At 47.2% G+C, this 24,204-nt stretch overlaps 1 protein-coding gene across 5 annotated transcripts; it reads right to left on the bottom strand.

Annotated features, from left to right (window-relative positions):
- Positions 1-224: 224 nt before the first annotated feature.
- ZBTB18 (zinc finger and BTB domain containing 18) lies at positions 225-8,631 on the bottom strand. 5 transcript variants are annotated; one of them, XM_073338276.2, is made up of 3 exons: positions 6,014-6,665; positions 3,347-4,034; positions 3,120-3,234 (listed from the first exon to the last, which is right to left on the bottom strand). In XM_073338276.2, the coding sequence occupies exons 1-3, from the start codon at positions 6,024-6,026 to the stop codon at positions 3,204-3,206; spliced, it is 732 nt and encodes a 243-aa protein (XP_073194377.1). In that variant the 5' UTR covers positions 6,027-6,665; the 3' UTR covers positions 3,120-3,203. The 5 variants fall into 5 exon arrangements, with proteins under 5 accessions (XP_073194376.1, XP_073194374.1, XP_073194375.1 ...); XM_073338275.2 differs by lacking the exon at positions 6,014-6,665 and adding an exon at positions 8,341-8,631 and having other exon boundaries at positions 225-4,034; XM_073338273.2 differs by lacking the exon at positions 6,014-6,665 and adding an exon at positions 8,290-8,376 and having other exon boundaries at positions 225-4,034.
- Between the last annotated feature and the right edge of the window lie 15,573 nt (positions 8,632-24,204).

Raw genomic sequence — 24,204 nt, 5'->3', positions numbered from 1 at the left:
CTAATTTTTTTATTAGAAACTTGAATACTAAAGAACAATCTGACAGATTTATTTAGGGTAAATTTAAAAAATAGGAATAAAACTCACTTCTGTTTTGTTAGAGATTTGTAGTGTTAGGAAACATTAGCGATCCCTAGGAAGTTAATAGGATGTTTCTAGGCAGGTCTCTGAAGAAAACATATTTTTCCCTTCTGCAGAATGACAGAGAGCTACACACAGATGAATGCTTTCAAATCACAAGCATTTAATTTTTTAAATGTTAAGTGAGAGATGTAAATATATATGCATGTTAGCAACAGAGTGCTTAAAAGCATACCGAAAACATATTCCATACACAGTTAGCAATAGAAGTCTGTACAAAAGTAATAAAGTTACACAATATAAAAAATACTCCATAGTTATAATTTAAAAGAGGGGGAAAAAAGACAAGGGAATTGATTTCTCAGTTCATATAATTTATTGCAGTTAGCACACAGTTTAAAAATTCACCAACACACCAATAGTACAAAACTAAACAGCATTATAAGTTATTCCCCCTTCAGGAAAATAAAACATACTATGATTGTCAAAGCTAGATGTCAGTCTAAGTTTTAGAACAAAAGAAGAATGTGAAACTAATAAAAGAAAATAAGCAATCACTCATGAGGACCACAAAAAAAAATCCAAGAGAAAGTCCATTTTTCTCAGACACTGATTGTCTTTTCTAAATTAATAAAATAATGTATTTTTAAAACCTAGAAACTATTCAAGTAACTAAAGATAATGCTCCAAGGCCATTTTCACAGCTTTTTTTTTGTTTTGTTTTAAATGCCATTACAGGGTACAGCCAACTTAACACACATTTGACCAAATATTTCCAAAACAGTCCAGCAATACACAATGGAGTTTTCCATTCAGTATCTTAAGCACAAAAATAGGCTATGTTTACAGTAGTTAAGGCGATCAAATTTTAAACAAAAGCAGAAAAAGAAGGAAAAACAGCAAACGTTTTCCATGCTACTCCCATAGACCTTATTTGTAAGTGCAAGACAGGAAAACAAACACTGTGCAAAATGCTTTTGACCTGTATGTTGGTCATTAAAACCACACATCAGGCTGCAGTCTCTGCTGCTTGGATACACATAGTCCACTAACCACCCTGCTCCTCCCCCCCTTTCCCCATGTCAATCAAAGCATTCTAGTCCTTTCAGCCTGGGGCTTTTTCAGTCTCTAGAATCTTTTTGGGGTGGGGGGGTGGGGGAGAGAAGGGAATAATAATGACCTATTGTTAATTTGTGCAGCAGGAATTCTAAAAATGCTCATCTGGGTAAATGTATGCATCTAAAGTTTGAGCTGGCATGGATTTTGTGCAATTAGGTTTTCTTTTAATAAATGCACACAGCACATGCAAATCTTTAAGCCTGTTTGTAAACATTAATATCTTCCTTCTTATGTTGCTAAATTATCAACTTGTAGCTTAAGTTTTATTCAACTTAAAGACAGTGGGAAAGTAAATTTAAATTATATAAAATAAAAACAGTGCATTTATGTTCTTCACAACACCAGTTTTTTCAGTGGTGTTTTTTCCTAAGGAAATTAAATAATTTTAAACTCACTCATTAAAGTTATACAATGCAAACAAAGACAAAAATATACTGAAACTCATGCATTTCTGTAGCGTTAATATTTACTTTTCAAAACTCAACTAAGAGCATCAACACAACCTGCCAAGTTCTTTGACCACCCCCCCCCCCCCGCCCATGTAATCAATTACAGTATACAATAACGGTAATTCACATTTTTAAACACACAGTTCATCACTGCTGAAGCTGCAATATCCTTTTTCATCCCAAGCAAACCTTCACAGACTGCACAGACTCCCAGTGATCCCAGTGTACTTTCAGAATTATTTTTTCCAGTGGGAACTGTCAGAAATCCAGAAGTTGCCGTAATAAGTTTTAAGTCAACTGCTTGTTTAAAAATAGATAATCCAGCATTTCAGAAATTTTCCATTTGGGTCTAAAAGCATTCAGGTTTCCAACAGCTAGAAAGAACTCATACAATTTTAGAAATGTAAAGGAACTAATAAAACTGAAGGGGATTTCTACATTCATATTTTAAAAATAATGAAAAACATTTGGGTTTTAAAATAATGCAGTGTTTGAGGGGTGGAAGAGAATAAAGCAATATAAAAATCTTTTTACAATTTGAGATTTCCCTTAACAGCAAAGTATTTACTGGCTTATATTCCAAAAAGAGAGGGGGGGGGGAATCCTCTGTAGTTTATTATTTTGTCATATTACTTCTAAAGTTCATTTTCTCAGAGTGCTAAATTAGTGAAATGTTCATGCTGCCTTAAAGTGCAAAAACAAGCTAATAGCCAAACTTTCAGATCAAGGAAACAAGATTGCTTTTAGACTGTACCACAACTATATAGATATTTATATATATATTATTTATATATATAAAAAATTATTTCCAAAGTTCTTGTGAGCTATCTTCTAAGGTCCAGTCTCTGACAGTAGGTAAGCTCAGTGCTTCACTTTTGACAGACAACGAGTTCACCAACTCACAGTGAAACTTCCGAATGTGTCTGTAAAGGTCTCCAGACTGCGTGAACCTGCGTTCACACCACTTACAAGCATGTGGCTTCTCCCGGGTGTGAACCACAGCATGGCGGCTCAGGTTGTGGGAATACTGGAAGCTTTTCCCACACTGGGTGCAAGTGTAGGGCTTTTCACCTGAATGAGTCCTCTCATGACGTTTCAAGGTGTACATGCAAGAAAAAGTCTTACCACACAAGGAACAGGTCGGGACATTGACATCAGTAGCAGGCTTGCTGCGGATCCCATCCTGCTCTCGAAAGTGCGTGCTTAAATGGATCTGCAGAATGTGGGGACTAGGAAAGACTTTGTTGCAGAGAGGACACATAAAAATTTGGCCAGCAGGGCTAAGTATATTTGACACATAAGGGAGCAAACTGCTGTCCATGTTTCCTTCCACCTGGACTCTCTCATTCTCAGGAGTTATCATTTCATCATCGCTTGCTTTGTCCTCTCTATCTAGCTCCCTTAAAACAGAATCTTCCCTCATTGGAGCCAGGTGGGCTGGCTCATAATGTACCCTGTTATTAGTGCTCACACTTTCTTTCACAGTGCTATGTTCCATGTCATAGTCATTAGTGCCAACATCACTTTCATCACAGGAAGCCTCTTTCTCCACCTTCACCTGAACCAAGTTGTTTCTAAGCATGTCCTGTGAAGAGAAATAAGAACTGTTCAGATTTTCTACTCCTGAAAGGCTGGACTTGACAGACAGGTCCAGCACACAGTCAACATCTGCTGAATCCCTCATGGAGGTGACAGACCTCTGGGACAAAGACTCTGTTGAGCTGCAGGGGCTGGCTACTGTTTTTCCAGCTGCTGTTGCGTGTGTCTCTGCCTCTCCGCCAGTCTGGGGAATGCCTGCTGAGTCTGAGGGCAATCTCATCCACATGTTCCCAGGCTCAGCCGCCAAGTCCCTTTTGCTAGGCAGGATGTTCAATTTTTCATCTTCTCCTTCATCTTCATCACTGGGTAAATCCCCTGCTATGTGGCTGCTGCCATCGGAGAGACTCTCCACTTTGTCCGAACAACTTGAGGCATCTTCTTCCTTCTTTGTACTGTCTGCTTCTGTGGTGGCTTTTTCTTTCAGCTTCTTTTTGCAGACTTTGACAATGTCATACATGTGGAGATAACTGGCAGCTGCTAGCACGTCTTCAATGGGCAAGTCTTTGAACTGGAGTTTCCCTTCATACATGAATTCAAGCAGGAGAGCGAAAGCTGGGGCTGTAACAATGTCGCTGTTCAAATGAACAATGTCCCTTTTGTCCAGCTGGTCCTTGTAAAAGAGGTGGAAATACATGCTGCATGAAGCCAGTACAGCTCTATGAGCTCGGAACTGGGCATCTCCTACCAGGACTGTGCAGTCACAAAGAAAACCCTGATGTCTCTGCTCACTCAGACACTGTAGCAAATGTCTGCTATGATCAGGAAACTCCATATTGTCTTCATAACCTATAAGCAAAAAGATTTTTTTAATTAAATATGGGTAGAAATATAGCAAACCTACAAGTACAAATTATGCTCTAGAAACTATTATTTAATTCCCTGGATTTTAGTCAAGTGACAACCATGCCGCAACTAATACACATACAAAATGATTAACCCCCCACAAAACACACTAAAGTTATTTTTATTTGATAAGAGTGTAGGTAAAGCAATCACTAATTATTTTTCAAAGTATCACTGTTGTTCCTTAAGTCTGTTCAGTGATCCTTTTTAAGCTACTTAAAACAGTAGATTTAATATAGACTCAAAATACTGTAGGTTTAAAAGTTGGATTTTCACAAAGAAAAAAGTGTATTTTGAGAATTAAACAACTTTCTCTACAAAGTCAAATTGTAACAACCACAAAGAAGCTTACTGCGTGAAGACAGATGTTACTACCTTAAAATCTACAGGTATAACATACATAAGGGATCCCAAACAGACAGCAAAAGCAAAGATTTTAGAAATTTAAAGAACAAAAAATTATCACACTTATGTTGACATACTTTCCCCAAGCAATATGAGAGCAAAATATTTTATATTAATGGGTAAAACTCCTGAAGAAAGCTATAGACTAAAATGAAAACAAATGTTGATTATACAAGAAGACTTTTCTTCTTTGCAGAGAGAGGCTTTTTAAAGATGCTTTTTCCCGACAGTTTGCAATACCAAACTAAAAGAAAGTATTTCAGCATGGCTGTGTCAATTATTCCAGATACTATTCTTCCAAAGGCATTGTTTTCCTACTCACCTTCCTTGAGGAGAAAATCAAGGAAGTGCAAGAGTCAGAACTCAGCTAGCATGTAAAATTTCAACTTAAAAAAAAAAAAAGGCTCACCTATTCCCCCTCTTCTGTGACTAAAAGCAAAGTTCTATGAAACCATTAAACACAGATTGTGCATTTTGGGGTTGGCATGTATTACTGAAAAATAATTATCCCTCACAATCCAAGATGTATTAAAATTTATAACCCAACCTGAAATATATTCTGTAAAATACCATTGCTAGAATAAAGCAAGAAGATTTACAATACAATCACTTTAAGTGCCCCACAGCCAACATCAATCCTAATCCTTAAGAGGGCTAAAAATAAAGATTGGAGGGCAGCTCACAAGGTAGCTGTGATCAAATTAGGAGGCTGAAAGGACAGAGAGGGACGAAGAAGGAAGCTTATAAACATCTGATCCAGCTGACTGTGGCCATATGGCAGCTGCTGCCCAGATAAAGAGATTAAGAATAGAGGAGTGCGATTACAGCTGTCTGGCCAATTCAGGCAGCTCAAATCTACAAGTTCTAAATTAGTCGCGAACACAAAAACTCCCTCAAATAATTGTTGTTATGCTGAAATAAAAGATCTCAAATATGCATCTGAGAAAGAAAAGAGGAAACCAGTCAAGCTATTCTCCTGGGGACAAAAGTTTTGAAACACACAACTGATTTCTATCTTTCAGACAGTACAGCTGTATGCTTTTGTAGTTCTAGGCTGCTGGATCTTTAAACATGAAGTTTAATGGTAGAATTCACAAAACATTTAAACTGGAATTATTTTTATATACCTTTTCATATTTCATTCCAAAACATATTTTTGCTTTATCACCCTTAGAAAATAATACAAAATAGAAACCAGAACCCTCACTGACTGCAACTAAAATCTTCTCAATTTTGGTCAGAAATAATGAGCGAACTTGTTACCTCAATGCTCTAAAATTATAATTATATATATATATATATATATATATATAAGTTTCTTCTCATAACATGCACAGGAACACATACTCTCATGCTACAGCCTAAGCTTTTCAACTGCAGAAAGTACACTTACCCATTTAATACTCAATTTCATATATTATCCCTAAACTTGGTTAGAAAAGTAATGTGATTTTTCTGAAATTAAATAAACACATCAAAACAGAAATATGCTGTATCTAATCTATTACTACTCCTACCTTTAGTACACATAAACCTGATTAAGTCCTTTCCTCTGAGTCTTGCTGGCTCCAGGTCTGTTAGATCGGTGGAAAAAAAGCAGACTAAGAGAGACAGATGCAAAGTGGAGATGATGTTAGAGAGGAATGAGATACCTTCTCCACACACAGATCTGCACACACTAACTCCCTGTCTGTGTGTTAGAATAAAAGGCTGAAGGATGGCAGGCTGTCAGCTGCTCTGACATCATGTTCAGATGGAAATGCTACCTCCAGCTGTGCTCCTTTTAATGCCATATGCTACTCCTCTACACTCCTGCCACCAGCTTTTTCTTAGGAGAACTTTTCTCTTCTGTTAGTATAAACAAAATACTTCAAAGTCTCTTTTTTTCAAACTTTCTAACACACAAAAAAAAATGAAAATCCTAAACATATGGGGCTCTACTGTATTTATGGGATAGCAACACTTCTGTCTAAAGATGGTGGACTGCTTTATATATTGACAGCATACTCAAGCTACAAGGCTATCCAGGAAATCCATACTGATTCATTTTTTATTGAACCCAGAGGTTTAGTTACAAAGATGACATTTTTAACTAAATCTATTTAACTCAACTTACAGTCCACCACTTCAACATCAGTACCTTTAACATTTTTGGGGGGGGGAAGGGGTAAACAGCAGAGATAGTAACCTAACAATCTAAATATATGCCATGACAGAGGCTGTCAGCCTTACTAAAGCATTATTTTACTCATGTTTAGCCACTGCTTATAGATCATCTCTGTATGTTTCCTTGGACTGTCATTATTATTCCGATGCATAAATATCACGCAACACTGAAGTTGGACTTTTCTTTGAGAAACCCCTAAGACTACATTATTTCATAACAGTGAAATAAAATTAAAGATCAGGAATGCAGGAAATAGCTTTAATTGAACTGTTGTGCATTTTGTACCTGGAAATGTGATCTTACCTTTTCTGACCTGGGAAGTATCCTATCTCCCCTCTGCCCCATTCCAAAACCTTTTATAGTCTACTTTGTAATATTCTTGTGAAGTTGTCAAATATATGTTTAATACATTTGTTGTAAAAAGCTCTTAAGTTCAGTTCTGATGTTTTGAAAGGCTGACAAAATAGTCCTGCAACCTAAGCTGGACACACTTGTGCTGTGTTCACTGTGCTGACATCAGTGAATGTCAAATGCATCTCTGCATACACACACATTCAAGGGGGTGGGAGGAAAGACTGTGGCCTCCTATCAGACAGAAAAAGCAATGGTCTTAGGTCATGAATCACCATGTGGAGATCTAAAATGGGATGTGGTAATCAATCATCAAAATCAAAGAAGTCAAACAGGACAGAGCAAGTCGTCAGCCTAACTTTCTTTATCACATGAACCAGACTCAAGATAAGATGCTCATGAAATCAACTTCTCAGCAGTGCTTCACCACATCTTCCCCTCACCAGCTCCAACTAATTACAGCACCTCCCCGGTTACTATACAATACTAGGACCAGTCAGTTACCAAGGGCTAGGGGAGAATCTGTCACTGTATTATTTATAGAAAGTATTTCCCCCCTGCTTCTCAGAAAGTGCTGCAAAAGGTCGCAGATAAAAGCACCTCTAACTCACTCTGCTCCCTTGTGTGTACATGTATAATGTGCACTGGCTAAAACAGGACATACAAAGCAAAGAGACAAAAAACAGAAGCAGTGGCAGCGCTCAGAGCCGAGGAAAGGAAGCAGCCAAACGTGCAGGAAAAACAGACTTAGGTCACAGCAGCAGCAACAAAACAAAAGTAACCAGAAGCGCTGAGCAGCAAGTCTGTTCCGTGGGGCTGCTGCGCTCCCCCCTCTGTACAGCTGCGCGGACACCCCACAGCCCAGGGACATCAACTAACTCTGCTCCTAGCACACACAAGGGACTCGTTCCTCGTTGCACCGCCTGCCCCCAGCCCATCCCAGCGCCCCCCAGCACCACCTGCCCCCATCCCCACCGCCCCCCATCCCCACCTATCCCCAACCCCAGCGCCCCCCAGCCCAGCCCCGCCGCACCGCCTGCCCCCAACCCCAGCGCCCCCCAGCCCAGCCCCACCGCACCGCCTGCCCCCCAACCTCAGCGCCTCTTAGCCCCACTGCACCACCTGTCCCCATCCCCGGTGTCCCCAGCCCCCCCCCCACTTGCCCCACAGCACCGCCTGCCCCCATGTCACACCCTACCCCCCCCACACACACACTTCAACTTGGGACCGCCCATTTACAGCAGCGGGGGCGGGGGGGAGGAGAGCGGGACTCACACACTCCGGAGCGGCCCTAAGTCCCCGGGCTCCCGGCGCCTCTTCACTCACTTGCTGCTTCGGGCTCTCGTCCTCCCCCCGCCCGGCTCCCCGCCCCCCGGCTGCGCCGCCCGCTCCCCCCCCCCCCGCCCGCTGGCAGCTGAGGAGCGGGGCAGCCGGCGGAGCGAAGCGGGCCCCACGCTCAGGGGCTCCCCATGGCACCAGCGGCCAGAGACAGCGCGGAGCCCGGAGCCAGCCGGGCGGGGGGGTCGGGGAATGGGGGGAGCCGGGCGCACGCACGGCGGCGGCGGCGGCGGCACAGACGGGCCAGGGCTGCAGCACCCAGATGTTCCCCACCCCTCCCTCTCCGTTACTGACTGACAGGCTAGCCTGCCCACTCCGCCTCCTCCTCCAATCAGAGAGGCAAAGAGGTATTGACAGACAAGGCCTGCCGCCCAGTGAAGGAAGAAGAAAGGCCTTCACCTCTGACCAATCAGAAGGAAGAGGGCGGGGCTCTCGGCGCAAAGGCGGAAGGAAGGGTGGTTCCCTGCGCGCAGGGAAGGGGTGGAGCGAGAGATGGGGCGGGGTCGTTCGTGCCAGGAGGGGGCTGAACTTCATTTTCAGCGCTGTCCCCCTCCCCCCACTCCGCGCCTCACTCTGGGGCTGAGAGAGCTGAAGGAGCTGGACCAGGCGTGATGCACTGTGGGACAGTGTAGGACTGGAGGGTGGTTTCTAGATAGGGGCAAGGCCAGGGGCAGTTCATGGACCTGCCCCAATGTAACCCTCCGCCTGTGGGACAGGGTGCCTGTCTGGTCTGCACCACCCCCCTGCACCGTGGCTCCTCCCAGCACCCTGGCTGGATGGGAGCCTCTCAGAGCAGCAGCAAGGGATGGGGCCTGCCTCCCCCCCCAGTGGGACAGAGCCACCAATACGTACCTCCCGGGAGTTGCCCATCCAAATATCCTGTAACCTAGGGGGATGTGCACTGAGCTAGGAGCGCATAAATTCTGGTCCCTCCTCTCCTAATTGATAGTCATGTTTCCATGTACCTTATAGCCCACGTTACTGACCAAAGCCTTATACCTTAACTTAAAAGGCTGTCAAGTATTAGCCTATCACACTTTATAAATACATTATACAAGAGATTGGCCAAGGTCACTTAAGGCAGAACTTGGAATTGAACCCAAGTCTGTAGTGTAACAGACCTCTTCTTACTCAGCCAAGTTGCCTTTGAGACAGAATATACCAACTCTGTGTGCCTGGGTTATCCTACCTCTGTTTGATCAAACTTTCTTTCCAGACCCAGGGACAGAACTCAGGATTTCCAGTCTCCAGAATTCTACTATTGTTTAAGCAAACAGTTGATAATGCACTGGCAAAGTGTATGCTTTGGAGGGGTCCGGACTCAATGGGGAGTGAAAACAATGTGGGTGTAGGGACTGCAGGCCTGCTGTTGGGCCGCAGCAACAAGGACAAGGCTTGGTGTGACAGCTCCACACAACTTTGTGGTGGATTAGAATATGTAATATATAACAATCAAAGGCGGCAGGGGCCAGACTTGAAGAGCTGAGGACTTTGGTAAACACGGGTCAGTTGACAAGCTGGAAATCACCAAGACTACCATAACTGTGGGCCTGTGATAACAGGCCCTGCACACTTTCACCATAAACCCTCACTATGTGTAGGATGATCTCATATGGCATTTTCGGTGCAACTTAGCAAAGGAGTAGTTTGCGGGGGGGGGGTGTGATTTTTTCCCCACCAATTTCAGGTTAAAAGATAGCATATAACTCCAGTATGAATTTATGTAGAGAAAAAAGTGCACAAAAGTAACAATAGAACAAGAAAGGGAAACAGCTATATTATGTGAATCCAAAATGGAATGAAAATATCTCTTTTTATATACATTTTTGTATAATTATTTCATCTGGAAAGCACACTTCACTAAGTTACAGCATTAAAAAAAAGTACACCGAGGTCCTATTTTGGCTAGCTTATTTGACAGCATCACTTTGCATACTATGTAGCATCTGGAGCCCAGGTGCCCATCTTGTAATAATCCTGTTTCTCTTTCCTCCACAACCATTACAAAAATCCACCCTATTCTTTAAGTTCTTGTGGGCAGATTGCTCATACACATCTTACCTTCCATCTTGACTACTGCAGACTCCTTGGCTTTTTTTATACTATTTTCAAACCCTTCCAGCCCATCCGAACTACTGCCACCAAAATCTTACTTTCTTATTGTTTCAACTATGTAACTTGTCCCTTTTTTGAATCATGCCACGGACTCCACATTGTGTTATGCATTGCATCCCTGTCTTCAAGGCCCAACAGCTCAAACTTAGTCTCTTCCCCCTCACCTCACCCCATCAATTCCTCTCGGACACACTTTCATCTTCTCTTGACAAAAATTTGTGTCTGTCTCCTATGTCTGGAATGCCTTTCCAAAATTTGTTTGCCAAGCCTGCACTCTCACCTAATTCATATAACCCTTAAAACTAATTTAAATAACACTTAGTAACTAATTTCAAAAGCATTTGCTAAAATGGATTTACATTTATTTTTATATTATATATTGTGACAAAGTTCCCGCTCTACCTTGGTGGGTCTTGCGTTTATTGGTGGATTTGCTCGCCTTGGAGCTTCACGGCAGCCCTCAGCTTGGCCGTTTATCTGAATTCACAGTCCAGGTCGACTCCTCCTATGCCTGACCAGGAGTTGGGAGGATTTGGGGGGAACCCGGGCCCGCCCTCTACTCCAGGTTCCAGCCCAGGGCCCTGTGGAATGCAGCTGTCTAGAGTGCCTCCTGGAACAGACAGAGAAAAAGCCATCTACCAGAGGAACACTGCCCGGGGAATCTACAAATCACCGTGGATGGGGCCTGGGATTGAGTAACTTTCGAACTGTGCTCTCGTGTTGGGGGAGGCCTTGACTGTGTCTTAACTGTGTTTGTAGGAACACAGGGGGTGTGGCACGGAGCTGCCCCCGATCCATCTGTGTCCTCTCAACCCCCACGCTACCATCTTCACAACTGCCTCCTCCACCATCTTTGCTGGCTGTCTAACATCTGCCTCTGGACTTAGCTGCTCGCCCTGATTCCACCGCATGGGCCAGAAGCACCAGCCAACCAAACAGGACTCTCTGGACAAGCATACAGTGCTTCATGTGGCCCCCCCCAAATTGACCACCCCACAGCTTGTCCCTTTCTACCTGACCCCAACTCCTGTCAATCATCTGCCACCACCTCTGCTGGGGCATCGGCAATGGAGGACACCGGGGTGAAATCCACCGCTGCCATGTCCATCGCCTCCCCAGACTCTAGGGAAGCCCCCCAGCCGGCAGGAAAGGCCAGGGCAAGAAGAAGGGGAAGGGCCCCGCTAAAACCCCAGGCCCTCCATGCCAGGGGCTACCCCCACTGCTGCGGCCCCGCCACCGACCACGGTGTCCTCCGCCGCTGCCCCCTCCACCAGCTCTGCGGATGTCCCTCCCTCAGCCCCCAGGACATATGCCCGGGTGGCAGCAGCCCCCCTGCCTGCCGCCTCGTCATCTCTCCCGCCCACCACCTCCACCACCATCAATAGTGGCTGGGGCCCCTTTCCCACCATGACAAGGAAGCACAGAGTCTGATGCCTCCTGGTGCCTGCCTTGCCCCACGTGGAGACGTACGTGCGGGCATTGGTGAAGGTGAGGGGAGACAACCTTCCAAAATGTACGGGAAGGTTGTCTTCTTCTTAGCATCGGAGGCTGCCGCCCAGGAAGCAGTGGAGAGGGGCCTGGCGATGTGGGGGGTGTTTGTCCCCCTAGAGCCGCTAGAGGACCTGGGCGTCCGCCTGGTCCTGACCTCTGTCCCTCCTTTTCTCCCCAATGCTGCCCTGTTACCCGCCCTTTCCACCCTGGAGAAACTTGTTTCTGTCATCAGCCCTCTCCCGTTGGGCTGCAAGGACCCCACCCTCTGTCACATCTTTTCCTCCCGCCAGCAAGTGCAGCTTCTACTGCCGTCGGCGGCACGTGACGGAGAGGCGCTCAAGGGGTCCTTCCTAGTCCCCCATCAGGGGGCCCGTTACCGGGTGTATTTCTCCACGGGGGAAGCCCGGTGCTACCTCTGCCAGGCGTCAGGGCATGTCCGGAGGGACTGCCCCTTAGCCCGGCAAGGAGGGGCACCTGAGATCCCTGAGACCCAGCAAGACATCGGTCCCGTCATTGCCGATGCCCCTGGCCGCCTGATACCCGAACCCGCCCCCCCCTCCTATTCGGACCACCACTTCTCCCGCTCAGGCCCAAGGGGCACCTCCCCTACAACGCCCAGATGAGCGGGAGAGCCCCGCCTTCGCTGCTGACAATCTGGCGGGGCCTATGGAGGAGGGTGTGGCAGAGATACCACCAGGCATGGGAGAGAGCCTGCCCCAGGGAGAATCCTCCCTCCTTTATGCCGCCCCACCGTCCCCCCCCAAGTCCCTGAGCCATCGCCTTTACCCCCTGACATGACCCCTGCTAACCAGCCCCCAGATGATGCCATGGAGGGCTGGGCCCTAGTCTAGGGGAAGCGAGGCAAGCAGAAGGCTCGAGCTCCGCCTCATCTACCCGAGGCGGAGGCCCCCCAGAAGACCAGGAAGGGGGGCACCGATGCCGAACCTTCCACTTTGCCCACGAGTGCATCCCATCCACCGGTGTCAGCCGGGAAAGACGTGGTGGCACTGGAAGGTAGTGTCACCCCTCCATGGGAGACCCTTCCCTCCAAGACCCTCGAGGAAGCCCCTTCTGTCCTGACACTACCCGAAGCCCCCGTGAACCCCGAGGCAACTGTCGTGGCGGGTGCCAGCAGGGAGAACCCCGGGGCGACAGAAAGTGTCCTCTCCTCCATGTTCGAGGAGATCGATGCTGTAGATCTGACCCCGGTCGCCCAGGGGGAGGACGATGTTTTGCTAGCAAACCTCGATTTGGGCGACCTCACTCCACCCCTCTTTTCCCCATGCTCCCTCCCCCTAACTGCTGCTTCTGCTCCCACCTCCGAAGAGCCCCTGGACTCCTCCATCGACCCGGCCGCTGATGGCGCTCTGCTGACGACCACCGAGCCTGCTCAGGTGACAGCCAGCGCCACGTGGCTGGGACACGAGTTGCCAGAGGTACCCCCCGTTGATGCAGAGCAATCGATTTCCTTCCCAGGCGGGGGCCCAAAAGAAGATAATCCACCTCCTGATGCTGTGGCCGCTAAATCCACCATAGAGCCCGCGCCCGGTATCACTGAAAGCTCCCTACCCATCCCCTTAACCCTAGAGTCTGATCGGGGGGCGCCACCATCCAGCTGCTTGCCTCCCAAAACCCAGAACCTTGCCTCTGCCCCTGCCCCTACCCCTATCCAGTTTACCTCCTACAATGTCATTGCCACCACCGGGGCTGTCTCCTTCCCTTTCCCAACTGATGACCCCCAGGGAGCGGCCTTTGTGTTCTCCTGCCCCAACTCATTAGGAGCTGCTATCTTCCCTCCACCGCCCCCTATCGCCCCAGAGCTTGAGGCAGGCCTAGAAGGCACCCCGTCGGGGGTCCGCACCTTCCTTGTCCATTTTAGTGGACCACGGGGCTGCACCAAGGGCACCAATGGGGAACAACCAGGAAACTGTAACCCCACCCCCCCAATGAGCTGCAAGGACAGCTGCGGAAGTTTTTAGAGGATGTCCGTGGCTCCCACAACAAGGTACAGCTTGCTCTCCAGCGATGGGGGGATTTTTTTTGAATCCTCTGGGCCACAAGGACCCTCATGGGGGAAGGTAAAGGGATGGGGAAGCAGGATGCCACGGCCTACTGGCGGGTCCGCGTCTTCCGTGACCAATTACTCACCTACGGGATGGGTCAAGGACTGTTGCGTGGCCCGCTGGGGGATGCGAGCGTCCCTGCCAGTGAGGATCCCCCCCGGCCTCTCCCATGACACCTCTCACCATCGCAACGTTGAACACCCGGGGTTGTAGGATGGCTTTCCGCAGGTCCCAGGTGCTCTCCTTCCTTCAGGAGGGAGGGTACTCTGTGATTTTCCTGCAGGAGACCTATACGGATCTGACCGCCGAAGACAGTTGGTGGCTGGAGTGGGGGGACAGGGTCTACTTTAGCCATTCCACGATTCGGCAGGCTGGAGTGGCGACCCTGTTCTCCCCCGACCTATGGCCCGAGGTACTAGGGGTCGCCGAGGCCGTACCAGGTCGCCTGCTGCATCTCCGGGTCCGTATAGAGGGGCTCGTGGTTAACCTCGTTAACATCTATGCCCCGACATCGGGCCCGGAGCAGCTGCAATTCTATCAGCAGGCGTCCACTTTCCTTGGCACCTTAGATTCTCACGAGTGCCTGGTCCTGGGAGGGGATTTTAATACCACCCTCGAGAAGCAAGACCGCTCGGGGACCGAGCAGAGCCCGGCCACTGCAGACACCCTCTGGGAGATAGTTGAACATCACTCCCTAGTGGACATCTGGCATGACCACCACCCGGATGACACTTCCACGTTCACCTTTGTCCAGGTGGAAGCCCATCGGTCGAGCCACTCCCTGTTGGACCACATTTATTTATCACACTTCCATCTCTCACGAGCCCACTCCTCCAGCATTCGGCTGGCCCCATTTTCTGACCATCACCTAGCCACCGTGACAGCCTCCCTCTGTACGGAGAGGCCAGGGCCGGCCTACTGGCATTTTAACAACAGCCTGTTGGAGGATGAGGGCTTCGTGACGTCCTTCCGGGAATTCTGGCTGGCCTGGCGAGGGCAGCGGCATGCCTTTCCCTCGGCGCGGCAATGGTAGGACCTGGGGAAGGTGCGCGCCAGGCTTTTCTCCTGCAACTACACCCGGGGCACCAGCTGACGGAGAAATGCGGCGATAGAGCAGTTGGAACGGGAGGTCTTAGATCTGGAGAGGTGTCTGGTCACCAGCCCCGAAGACCCGCTCCTTTGCGGAGCGTGCTGGGAGAAGCGGGAGGAGCTCCGGGCCCTCGAGGACGATCGGGCCCAGGGCGCCTTTGTTCGATCCTGCATCCGCCCCCTTCGGGAGATGGATTGCGGCTGTGCCCTGGAGAAAACGAGGGGGGCCAAGAAACACGTCACCTGCCTCCTGGCAGAAGACGGCACCCCCCTCACGGAACCGGCGGAGATGTGCAGGAGGGCCCAAGCCTTCTACGCAAGTCTTTTCTCCCCGGATCCGACTGACCCTAGCGCTTGCAGAGTGCTTTGGGAGGAGCTCCCTACGGTCAGCGCGAGCAACCGAGACCGGCTAGAGTTGCCTCTCACTCTGGCTGAGTTCTCGGAAGCCCTCCGTCGTATGCCCACTAATAAGTCTCCAGGCATGGACGGGCTGACCGTGGAGGTCTACTGCGTGTTTTGGGATGTCCTCAGCCCAGACCTCGTCACCGTCTGGGCCGAGTCTCTGCAGGGTGGGGTCCTCCCTCTTTTTTGCAGGTAAGCTGTGCTCGCCTTATTGCCAAAGAAGGGGGACCTCCGCGATTTACGAAACTGGCGTCCCATCTTGCTCCTCAGCATGGACTACAAAATTGTAGCGAAAGCAATCTCGCTGCGGCTAGGGTCTGTGCTGGCGGATGTGATCCACCCAGACCAGACCTACACCGTCCCGGACCTCAGTATCTTTGATAACCTATTTATGGTTCGGGATCTTTTGGAACTCGGGAGTAGAGATGGTCTGTCGTTCGCCCTCCTGTCCCTAGATCAGGAGAAGGCGTTCGATAGGGTGGACCACGGGTACCTCCTGAGCACTCTGCAGGCGTTTGGCTTCGGACCCCAGTTTGTGGGTTTTCTCCGGGTGCTGTACGCTTCCGCAGAGTGTCTGGTTAAGCTCAACTGGACCCTGACCGAACTGGTCAGCTTCGGGCAAGGAGTACAGCAGGGGTGCCCCCTCTTGGGCCAGCTGTACGCTCTGGCAACCGAGCCCTTCCTCTGTCTCCTCCGCAGGAGGTTGACAGGGTTGGTGCTGCGGGAGCCGGAGCTGCAGCTGGTCCTGTTGGCGTATGCTGATGACGTGCTCCTCGTGATCCAGGACCTCGGCGACTTGGCGTGGGTAGAGGCTTGCCAGGCCATCTATTCGGCAGCCTCATCCACCCGGGTCAACTGGGTCAAGAGCTCTGGCTTGGCAGTAGGAGACTGGTGGCAGGCGAACTCCCTCCCACCCGCTCTTCAGACCATCCGGTGGAGCGCAGGTCCGCTGCTCTACCTCGGTGTTTACCTTTCTGCCACGCATCCCTTTCCGCCGGAAAACTGGGAAAATTTAGAGGGCGGGGTGATAGAGCAGCTCCGGAAATGGACGGGACTACTCCGATGTCTCTCCCTCCGAGGGAGAGCGCTGGTGCTTAATCAACTAGTCCTGTCCATGCTCTGTTACCGGCTCAACACCCTGGTCCCAGCCCCAAGTTTCCTGACCAACCTCTGGACATCGATTCTGGGGTTCTTTTGGTCAGGAATGCACTGGGCCCCTGTAGGGGTTCTTCATCTACCCCTGAAGGAAGGAGGACAGGGCCTGAAGTGTCTACACACTCAGGTCCATGTCTTCCGCCTCCAGGCCCTACAGAGGCTCCTCTATGGTGCAGGCAGTTCGGCGTGGAGCACACTGGTGCACGCCATCCTGCGCCGCATCCGAGGGCTCCGATATGACCGGCAGCTTTTATCTCCATCCGGGAGGTCTTCTGCGAGACTTCTCAGGGCTGCCGGTCTTCTACCAGGACCTTCTCCGGACTTGGAAACTGTTTTTAATGACCAGGTCCGTGGCGGCCACCGAAGGGGTAGATCTCCTCGCGGAGCCCCTGCTACACAACCCCCAGCTCCGTGTGCAGGTGGCGGAGTCCCGCTCGGTGCGCCAGAGCTTGATCCTGGCAGAAGTCACGAGAGTCGGAGACCTCCTGGACTATGACCGGGGAGACTGGCTGGATCTCCTGACACTCGCCCGGCACATGGGGCTCTTCAGACCTCGCACCCCCCGGCGCATACTTCAGGAGGCGAAGGCCGCTTTGCCGCCCGCTGCTCGAGCTTACCTCGACCGGGTCCTGCTTGAGGGCATGCCCCGCCCACCCTCTACCCCAGGCCCGCCGGACCTTTTAATTGGACCCCTGCCCCGCAAACCCAATCGATCCCCTCCCCCCTTCACTGCGAGCCGGCTGCATGAACTGCAGCCAGTACGCTTCCAAACCGCGCCAAGGAAACATCTGTACACGCTCGTGCTCCTCACCCTAGTGTCCCGCCCCGACACAAAGTGGCAAGACCTTCTGCCACCTTTGGAGGGTGAGCAGCCCCGGTGGGCCAGCCTATATTCCACCTTGGTTCCAAGGCCCGTCGGGGACATCAGATGGCGGCTCCTTCATGGAGCTGTGAGCACAGGCACGTACTTGGCGCGGTTCACCCCCGTCCCAGATACTTGTCCCTTTTGTGGAGTGAGGGAAACCCTGGCACACGTATATTTGGACTGCGCCAGGCTGCAGCCCCTGTTCCAGCTCCTCACAAATCTCCTATTACGTTTTTGGTTGCATTTTTCCCCTCACCTTTTTATTTACGGCCTCACAAAGTCACGGGATCTCCTAGTTAACCTCCTCCTGGCCCTGGCTAAAATGGCCATCTATAAAACCAGAGAGAGAAGGTTGGCTGATGGAGTTTCCTGTGACTGTGAGGCCATTTTCCAATCCTCGGTCCGTTCACGTATCCGGGCGGAGTTCCTCTGGGCGGTGTCCACCGACTCCCTTGATGCTTTTGATTAGTGGTGGGCGCTGTCCAAGGTTCTCTGCTCAGTGTCCCCATCCAGGTCCCTTTGTCTGACCCTTTGATTGGGGAGAGAGTAAGGGACCCCAGCCCCAGCCATTGCTGCTGCGGACACCACCACCTTAGAGGGGTCCTTTCACACATGGGTGCACGTGCCTCCCCCGGTTGTCCACCCCACAGCCTGCCCCTTTTGTTGGGTGCTTTCAGAGGAGGGAATTGTTGGTGACACTCGGGCGTGGCGCCAGGTAACTCGAGGGGATGGCAGACCTTGAGAGTCGATGAAGTCCCCTCGCTCTGGACCACCAGGTAACTCGGAAGGGTGGAAGACCACGAGAGTCGAGGAAGCCCCCCGCTCTGGGCCCAGGCAAGCTTAAAGACTTTCCTCCCCTAAAGCTAATGAGAAAACAATTGTGATTGGTTGCTGTGTTACACATTGCATATGGTGTTGTTTTGTTTTGTATGTGTGTTATGCAAATAAAAAAATACCTTTTTTTCTTCAAAAAAAAAATTAAGCTCTTATAGCCATCTGGCCCGACCCTGTCACAATATTTTAAATATATTTTACATGTATTTACACAGATACATTTAAACTATATTTTACGTAAACACATGCATGTATATACATTTGAATTGCCAATATGTATGCCTGAATTGAGTAACCATATCATCATGGCTGTAACCCATGTCCTTCCTCCCCATTTTCCTTCTTGATGTATGTTATATCTTCAGTTGTCTGTCGAGTGCACTAAGGCCTTATCTTCCTAATACTTATATATGTGTAATTTAAGTGATGTGAGTAATTAATTTGAAGCCAATGGACTAAATAAGCCTCTATACAAAATTTTAAATATAAACAGGAGTTGTTCAGCTGGAAAGGGTTGGGAAGATTTGCTGTAAAGGGACATAAACATCTGGCAATACATCTGGCTCCTATGTACATTTATAAAGCACTGTTCATGTCAGCCATCCCAAGGTACTATTCAAAATAAGCACAAAATTTAAACTAAGAACATTCATAAGCCAGAGAAAATAGGAATGTTTTCAATTTATTATAAAATAAGAAATTAATCCAATTTATTGCACAAATACTGTTTGGGAGAATATACTACAGTTTTGGTGCAACACTGGGAAAAGCTCTTGCACCTTTGTGCCTGCTGACTTTAGTTTGTATCCTCCAGGCAACAAGTAAGCCTGAAGGTCTTTGGCTCATAACCAGTGCTGACACTGCAGTGTAGTACCAGGGGAGGGGTTCCAGCTCTGTTAAAGGTCCTTTCCTTCAAATAATTCATTAAAGCCGAGATCCTTTTTGTCTGTCTCTGGTCGACGTTGGAGATCCCGTGTCATGTTTTGAAAAGAAGAATGGTGAACTTCCACATGGCTCACCATTACTTCTCAAGATAAAAAAGTTCTGCTTCCAACTTCAAAGGCTGTGGATGATGAACTATTTCTGAGCATGTTGTATTGTAGCTGCCATGTTTCCCTGCACTTAGCGTAATACCCAGATTTAGTTCATTACTTGGCTAAGGGCTTTGAAATAGCTTGAGTATACAGCATTAGACTATACAAGATCAAATTCTGTTCTAAGGGTGGGCACAAAGAGGGTAATGTTGAGTCACAAAAAGTCTAGGGTAAAAACACAAGACTGAGGGCCAAACCTGTAAGTAATTTTAAAACATTGCCATTATAATATGAAGCCCTTTAAAGGCTTGACCTTCAATACTTGCCTGATCGGCTAGCACATTTTTCTTGTACCCTCTGTTCTACAGTTTTTAATTTTTTCTTCTAATTGTAACACAATTCTGTAGTTTACAGAGTTCTCTGACAATCCCTGTTCCTGTGGATACTTCATGGACTTTGTTATTTTCTTTTGCAGAAGCCCCTGTACCTGTTGTCTAGGTGTATTGTGAGGTACCGTAGTTACCATTTATTCCCTCTACTTTGCTCTTAGAAAAGAATAAAGAATGGACTGAAACCACCCACCGGCGGCCAGTTGGCTTGTATCTATGTTGTATGGATCTTCTCAGTCCAGATATCATCACCAATGAGGTATTGCTGCTGGTTTGATTAAAAAGGAAAGCAGAAACAGGTACCTCAGTATAGTGAAAGCTATTTTTAGAAATGTTTATAGTAAAATGGAAGTAGAGGTGACAGCAGAGTCTCTCTCTGTTTTCTGATCCCAGAGAATGAAAGTTAGGACTGGTGCTGCTGACACTCTCATATCTTTTTATTCTGAGCCACAACAAAAGTTAATTGATGACAGTTTGATGTTCAGAAAAATTAAAAGTTAAATATTTTCTCGATCCAAACCTCAAGCATGATGGTGAAGTGATGTCACTATGGAACTGAATTGTCTCTCTGGGGAATCATGGTTGGAGGATCTCCGAGGTAATATAATGAAGTCTTTGAATTGCATGAATTGGCTACATGTATAGTATATTGTGCCAGTCTGACTGAATCAGTAATTCTTATCAGCTTTAGCTATGCTGGATAAGTCATCAGGATGTGCTCAGTTAAGAGCTCATCTCAGCATACTGGTCAGAAATTTTTCTCTCTCCTTTCACATGGTATAATGTGAGGGAATAGCAGCAGCATGAGGTAAAGTTTCTCCACTACCATGACCAGCACCAGCACCCATGTGATTACTCATAAAGACCAATATTTATGATTGATGACGGGCTGGTGTACTTTCTCCCAGTTCTGCTACCCTTTTCTGGTGTACAGACTTACAAGTCTTTAAATAACAGCTGCTACTTTATGTGGGGACAGCTTTTGAGATCAATGACCCATTCTTTATGCTCGGGATCAAGTACCGTAGCTTGAGCAAAATGGTTATCTAGAAGAATGGAGTCATCTCAAGACTGAATGGATGGAGACTTGAAAACTGGAGTCTAGCACAATTCGTCTCTGAATATTAATGTCACTTTCACCAAATACAACCAACCCTTGATTTTATGAACACCAGTCTTATGAAGGACTAATTATACAAAACATTTTCCCACCGTGAGGGTGTGTGATAGGGTGTTCACTCCACACCAGCCCTGAAAAAGTGAAGGAAGCTGAGAAAGGGCCAATTAGTGAGATAGGCCACACATAGGGGGGTTAGGCTGGAGAAGCAACACCTGTTTGGAAGATGGAGCTCAGCTGATCAGGTGTGGGCTGAGCTATCTGTGCATTAGAGAGGGAAGGAGGGAACCCAGGGAAAGAGTAGGATCCTGAGACCCTGGCTCTGCAGGAAGGACGCACCAGCAGACAAGTGGGAAAGAAAGCTTGTGGGAGATGGAGTAAGAAGCAGCCCAGGGAGAAAGTAACAAGGTTGGGGACTGAGCAGACATTGGTGGCGTGTTGTAGACTTCCAGGGCTGGAACCCAGAGTAGTGAGCAGGCCTGAGTTCCCCTGCCAGCCACTGATGGGTCCAGTGAGATTCTATACCCTGGAAGGGAAAACCACATAGTGAATTGGACAGCGGGCTGCATCACAAAGAGGAAACTGCTGCTCTTGGAGCAAGAGAAGAGCCACAGAGAAAGAGAGAGGACAATGGGTTGAGAGACCACAAGGGGAGGTGTCAGACCTGGAAGAGAGCTATTCCTCAGAGCAGCCATGAGGAGGCACCACCCGTGGTGAGCAAGTACCCTGTGACAGGAGGGAGGGAAATCCCATAATGAAAGTGATGTTGATGAAGAACAAGTTGACATGTTTCCATGTGCTGATGCCGTTAGTGCATTGCAAATTGCTTTACAGTAGTTTGAAGGACAAGGGGAAAAGTGATGCAGTGCACCATACTGTAACTAGGGCTCTGTACTTACTGTAATTTTGAGATGTTAAATTTTATGAACTTTGTGGTTTTTATGAACTCAGTCCCCAATTAGTTTGTAAAATACGGGTTCTACTGTAAGGATAACTCATCACCACCAGAACCAATACAAAACTATTTTACCTTGGCCTACAGGAATGACCTGGCTGCTAGTTTCCAGCCTGATCAATATAATTTTGGGTAACGTCTTCCACTTCACTTTGAGGCTGCATATCTACCTGATATGTATTGTAATTTGCCTCATTTTTAAAAAGTACAAAAGCATGAAGTGCTTTTCAGTTAGTATGCTGACTGAACATTAAGCTCTGCAGGAATGATTGTTCAAAAGTCAAAAGAAAGTCAGACCTAGCTTTAGAGAAAGAAAGAACTGCTGTTAACTTATTTTTTCATTTGGTCTCTATATATTTGTGCACACATCTGCCTCCTGTTCCATTTATGGAGGGCATACTACAGGAAGTATAATTAATTTATTGTGGCTACACTACTATTTCACTTTTTAAGGCACACCTTAAAAATACAGGTTTCAGAGTAGCAGCCATGTTAGTCTGTAGTCTCAAAAAGAAAAGGAGTACTAGTGGCACCTTAGAGACTAACCAATTTATTTGAGCATATGCTTTTGTGAGCTACAGCTCACTTCATCGGATGCATGCTTATGCTCAAATAAATTGGTTAGTCTCTAAGGTGCCACGAGTACTCCTTTTCTTTTTTCTTAAAAATACAATATTTAAACAAAACCCAATTAAATTTTCTTGTGCTTTTTCTGTATTTCGTCTTATTGTTGATTACAAAGACATTTGTGCCTAAACAGAACCTGTCTTCTTCCAATCAGTCTGTTCTTTCTGCTCAGTTCATTGATTAAATCATTTAATCACCCAAGGCCATATGTTATCATCTTGTGTAAAAGGTGTGGAAGGAGAAAAAGAATGTAGAAATCTATGCACAAAAGTGCCAGAATTCCAACACATCTCCCACTGTGAATCATAAAATATAAAATGTAGGGGCTATAGTTACAGAATATACATAGACCAGGCAACAGCTGTGCAAAAGGAAAGGAAGATACATGGCAAAGGGGAGTGAAGCCATGTGATCTGAGGACATGGGTCATGAAGTAAAAGCCATATGTTAGTACTCTGGGTTCAATTCAACTGTCAACATAAGCTCCTATTCTTTATTGTATTATTTTGTATTTGTTGTATTGCTCTCTGCTGCAATTAGCTTGAAGTACCTTAACTCATGTCCATTATATATTCCTATTTTCCATATCTCATGGATGAAATGATGCCCCTCCTTTGATTCCTTCTTGCATCCTTTTCCTCCAGGTCACACAACCAATGTTACTTGCATATATAAAAACATGCATTTTGTCCCAGGCATATTGAATATGGCATCATATGCCTTGGCTACTCTTCTGCAATTGCAGTTCTCTTTTGAGGTAACCCACTCTGATTTTCCTCCCTGCACATTCACAGAGGGCTGCAAATCTCATGGGAACATGTCTCCAAAGAAATCACCAGATATTTGTGCTAGTTGGTAGACTGAGATCTGGAAGAATTTGACGGCTGGAAATATATTACTTTTAAATCAACAGTATTTTCATTCTATGAAAAGACCCATAATCCCTCTTTTCTTCATCACTATAGAAAGCTACAACTGGCAGAGAAACTCAAATAGGGTGACCAGATAGCAAGTGTGGAAAAATTGAAACACGTTTTTTTCAAGGGGAGGGTATAGTTGCATATATAAGACAAAGCCCCTAATATTGGGGCAGTTCCAATAATATTGGGACATCTGGTCACCCTAAACACAGGTCTGTGACAAAGTTGAAGCTGAAAACCGTAGAACAATTCTCTCAGCCCATTAGAGGGTAGCTGTGTTGAGCCAAAGGAGATTGAGGGACCCAAACTGAGAAGCTGCCAAAGAGGAGGCGGCTTCCCATTCCATAGTCAAAGTCTCCTGAAGGTTGAGGCACGACAGTGCAAGCTGAAAAAAAATTGTAAAATTGCACTTTCTTGTTTATCCTGAGACTATAAAAGCATAAAATATTATATTTTCATTTGCATGGCTTGCCGGTTTTTATTTGGCAGCTACAATAACAACAGGCTACACTGAGCCCATAAAACAAAGTGAGAACAGCAGCTCATTTTTGTGGCAGAATGTAATGGCTATAGCTAAAGGGCTTACATAATTCATCTTAAACCTTTATGCCTGTATTTATTGTTGCTTAAATGGAAATTAAACTCCTAAGACCATAAGGAGGCTTCTGGTATCTGATCAGGATTTTGATTCAGATCTTTTTATTTATTTATTATTCTGAAAGCTTCAATCCGTACCACTTAAAAAGAGCATGGAAAAACATTCTGTTCTGAAGTACTTCAGCTCAGGCCAGCTGTG

Source organism: Lepidochelys kempii, chromosome 3 (genome assembly GCF_965140285.1).
Source record: "Lepidochelys kempii isolate rLepKem1 chromosome 3, rLepKem1.hap1, whole genome shotgun sequence".
Classification (NCBI taxonomy): Eukaryota; Metazoa; Chordata; order Testudines; family Cheloniidae; genus Lepidochelys; species Lepidochelys kempii.
Note: the sequence above shows the minus strand (reverse complement) of the source record. Positions and strands in the feature narration are given on the sequence as shown.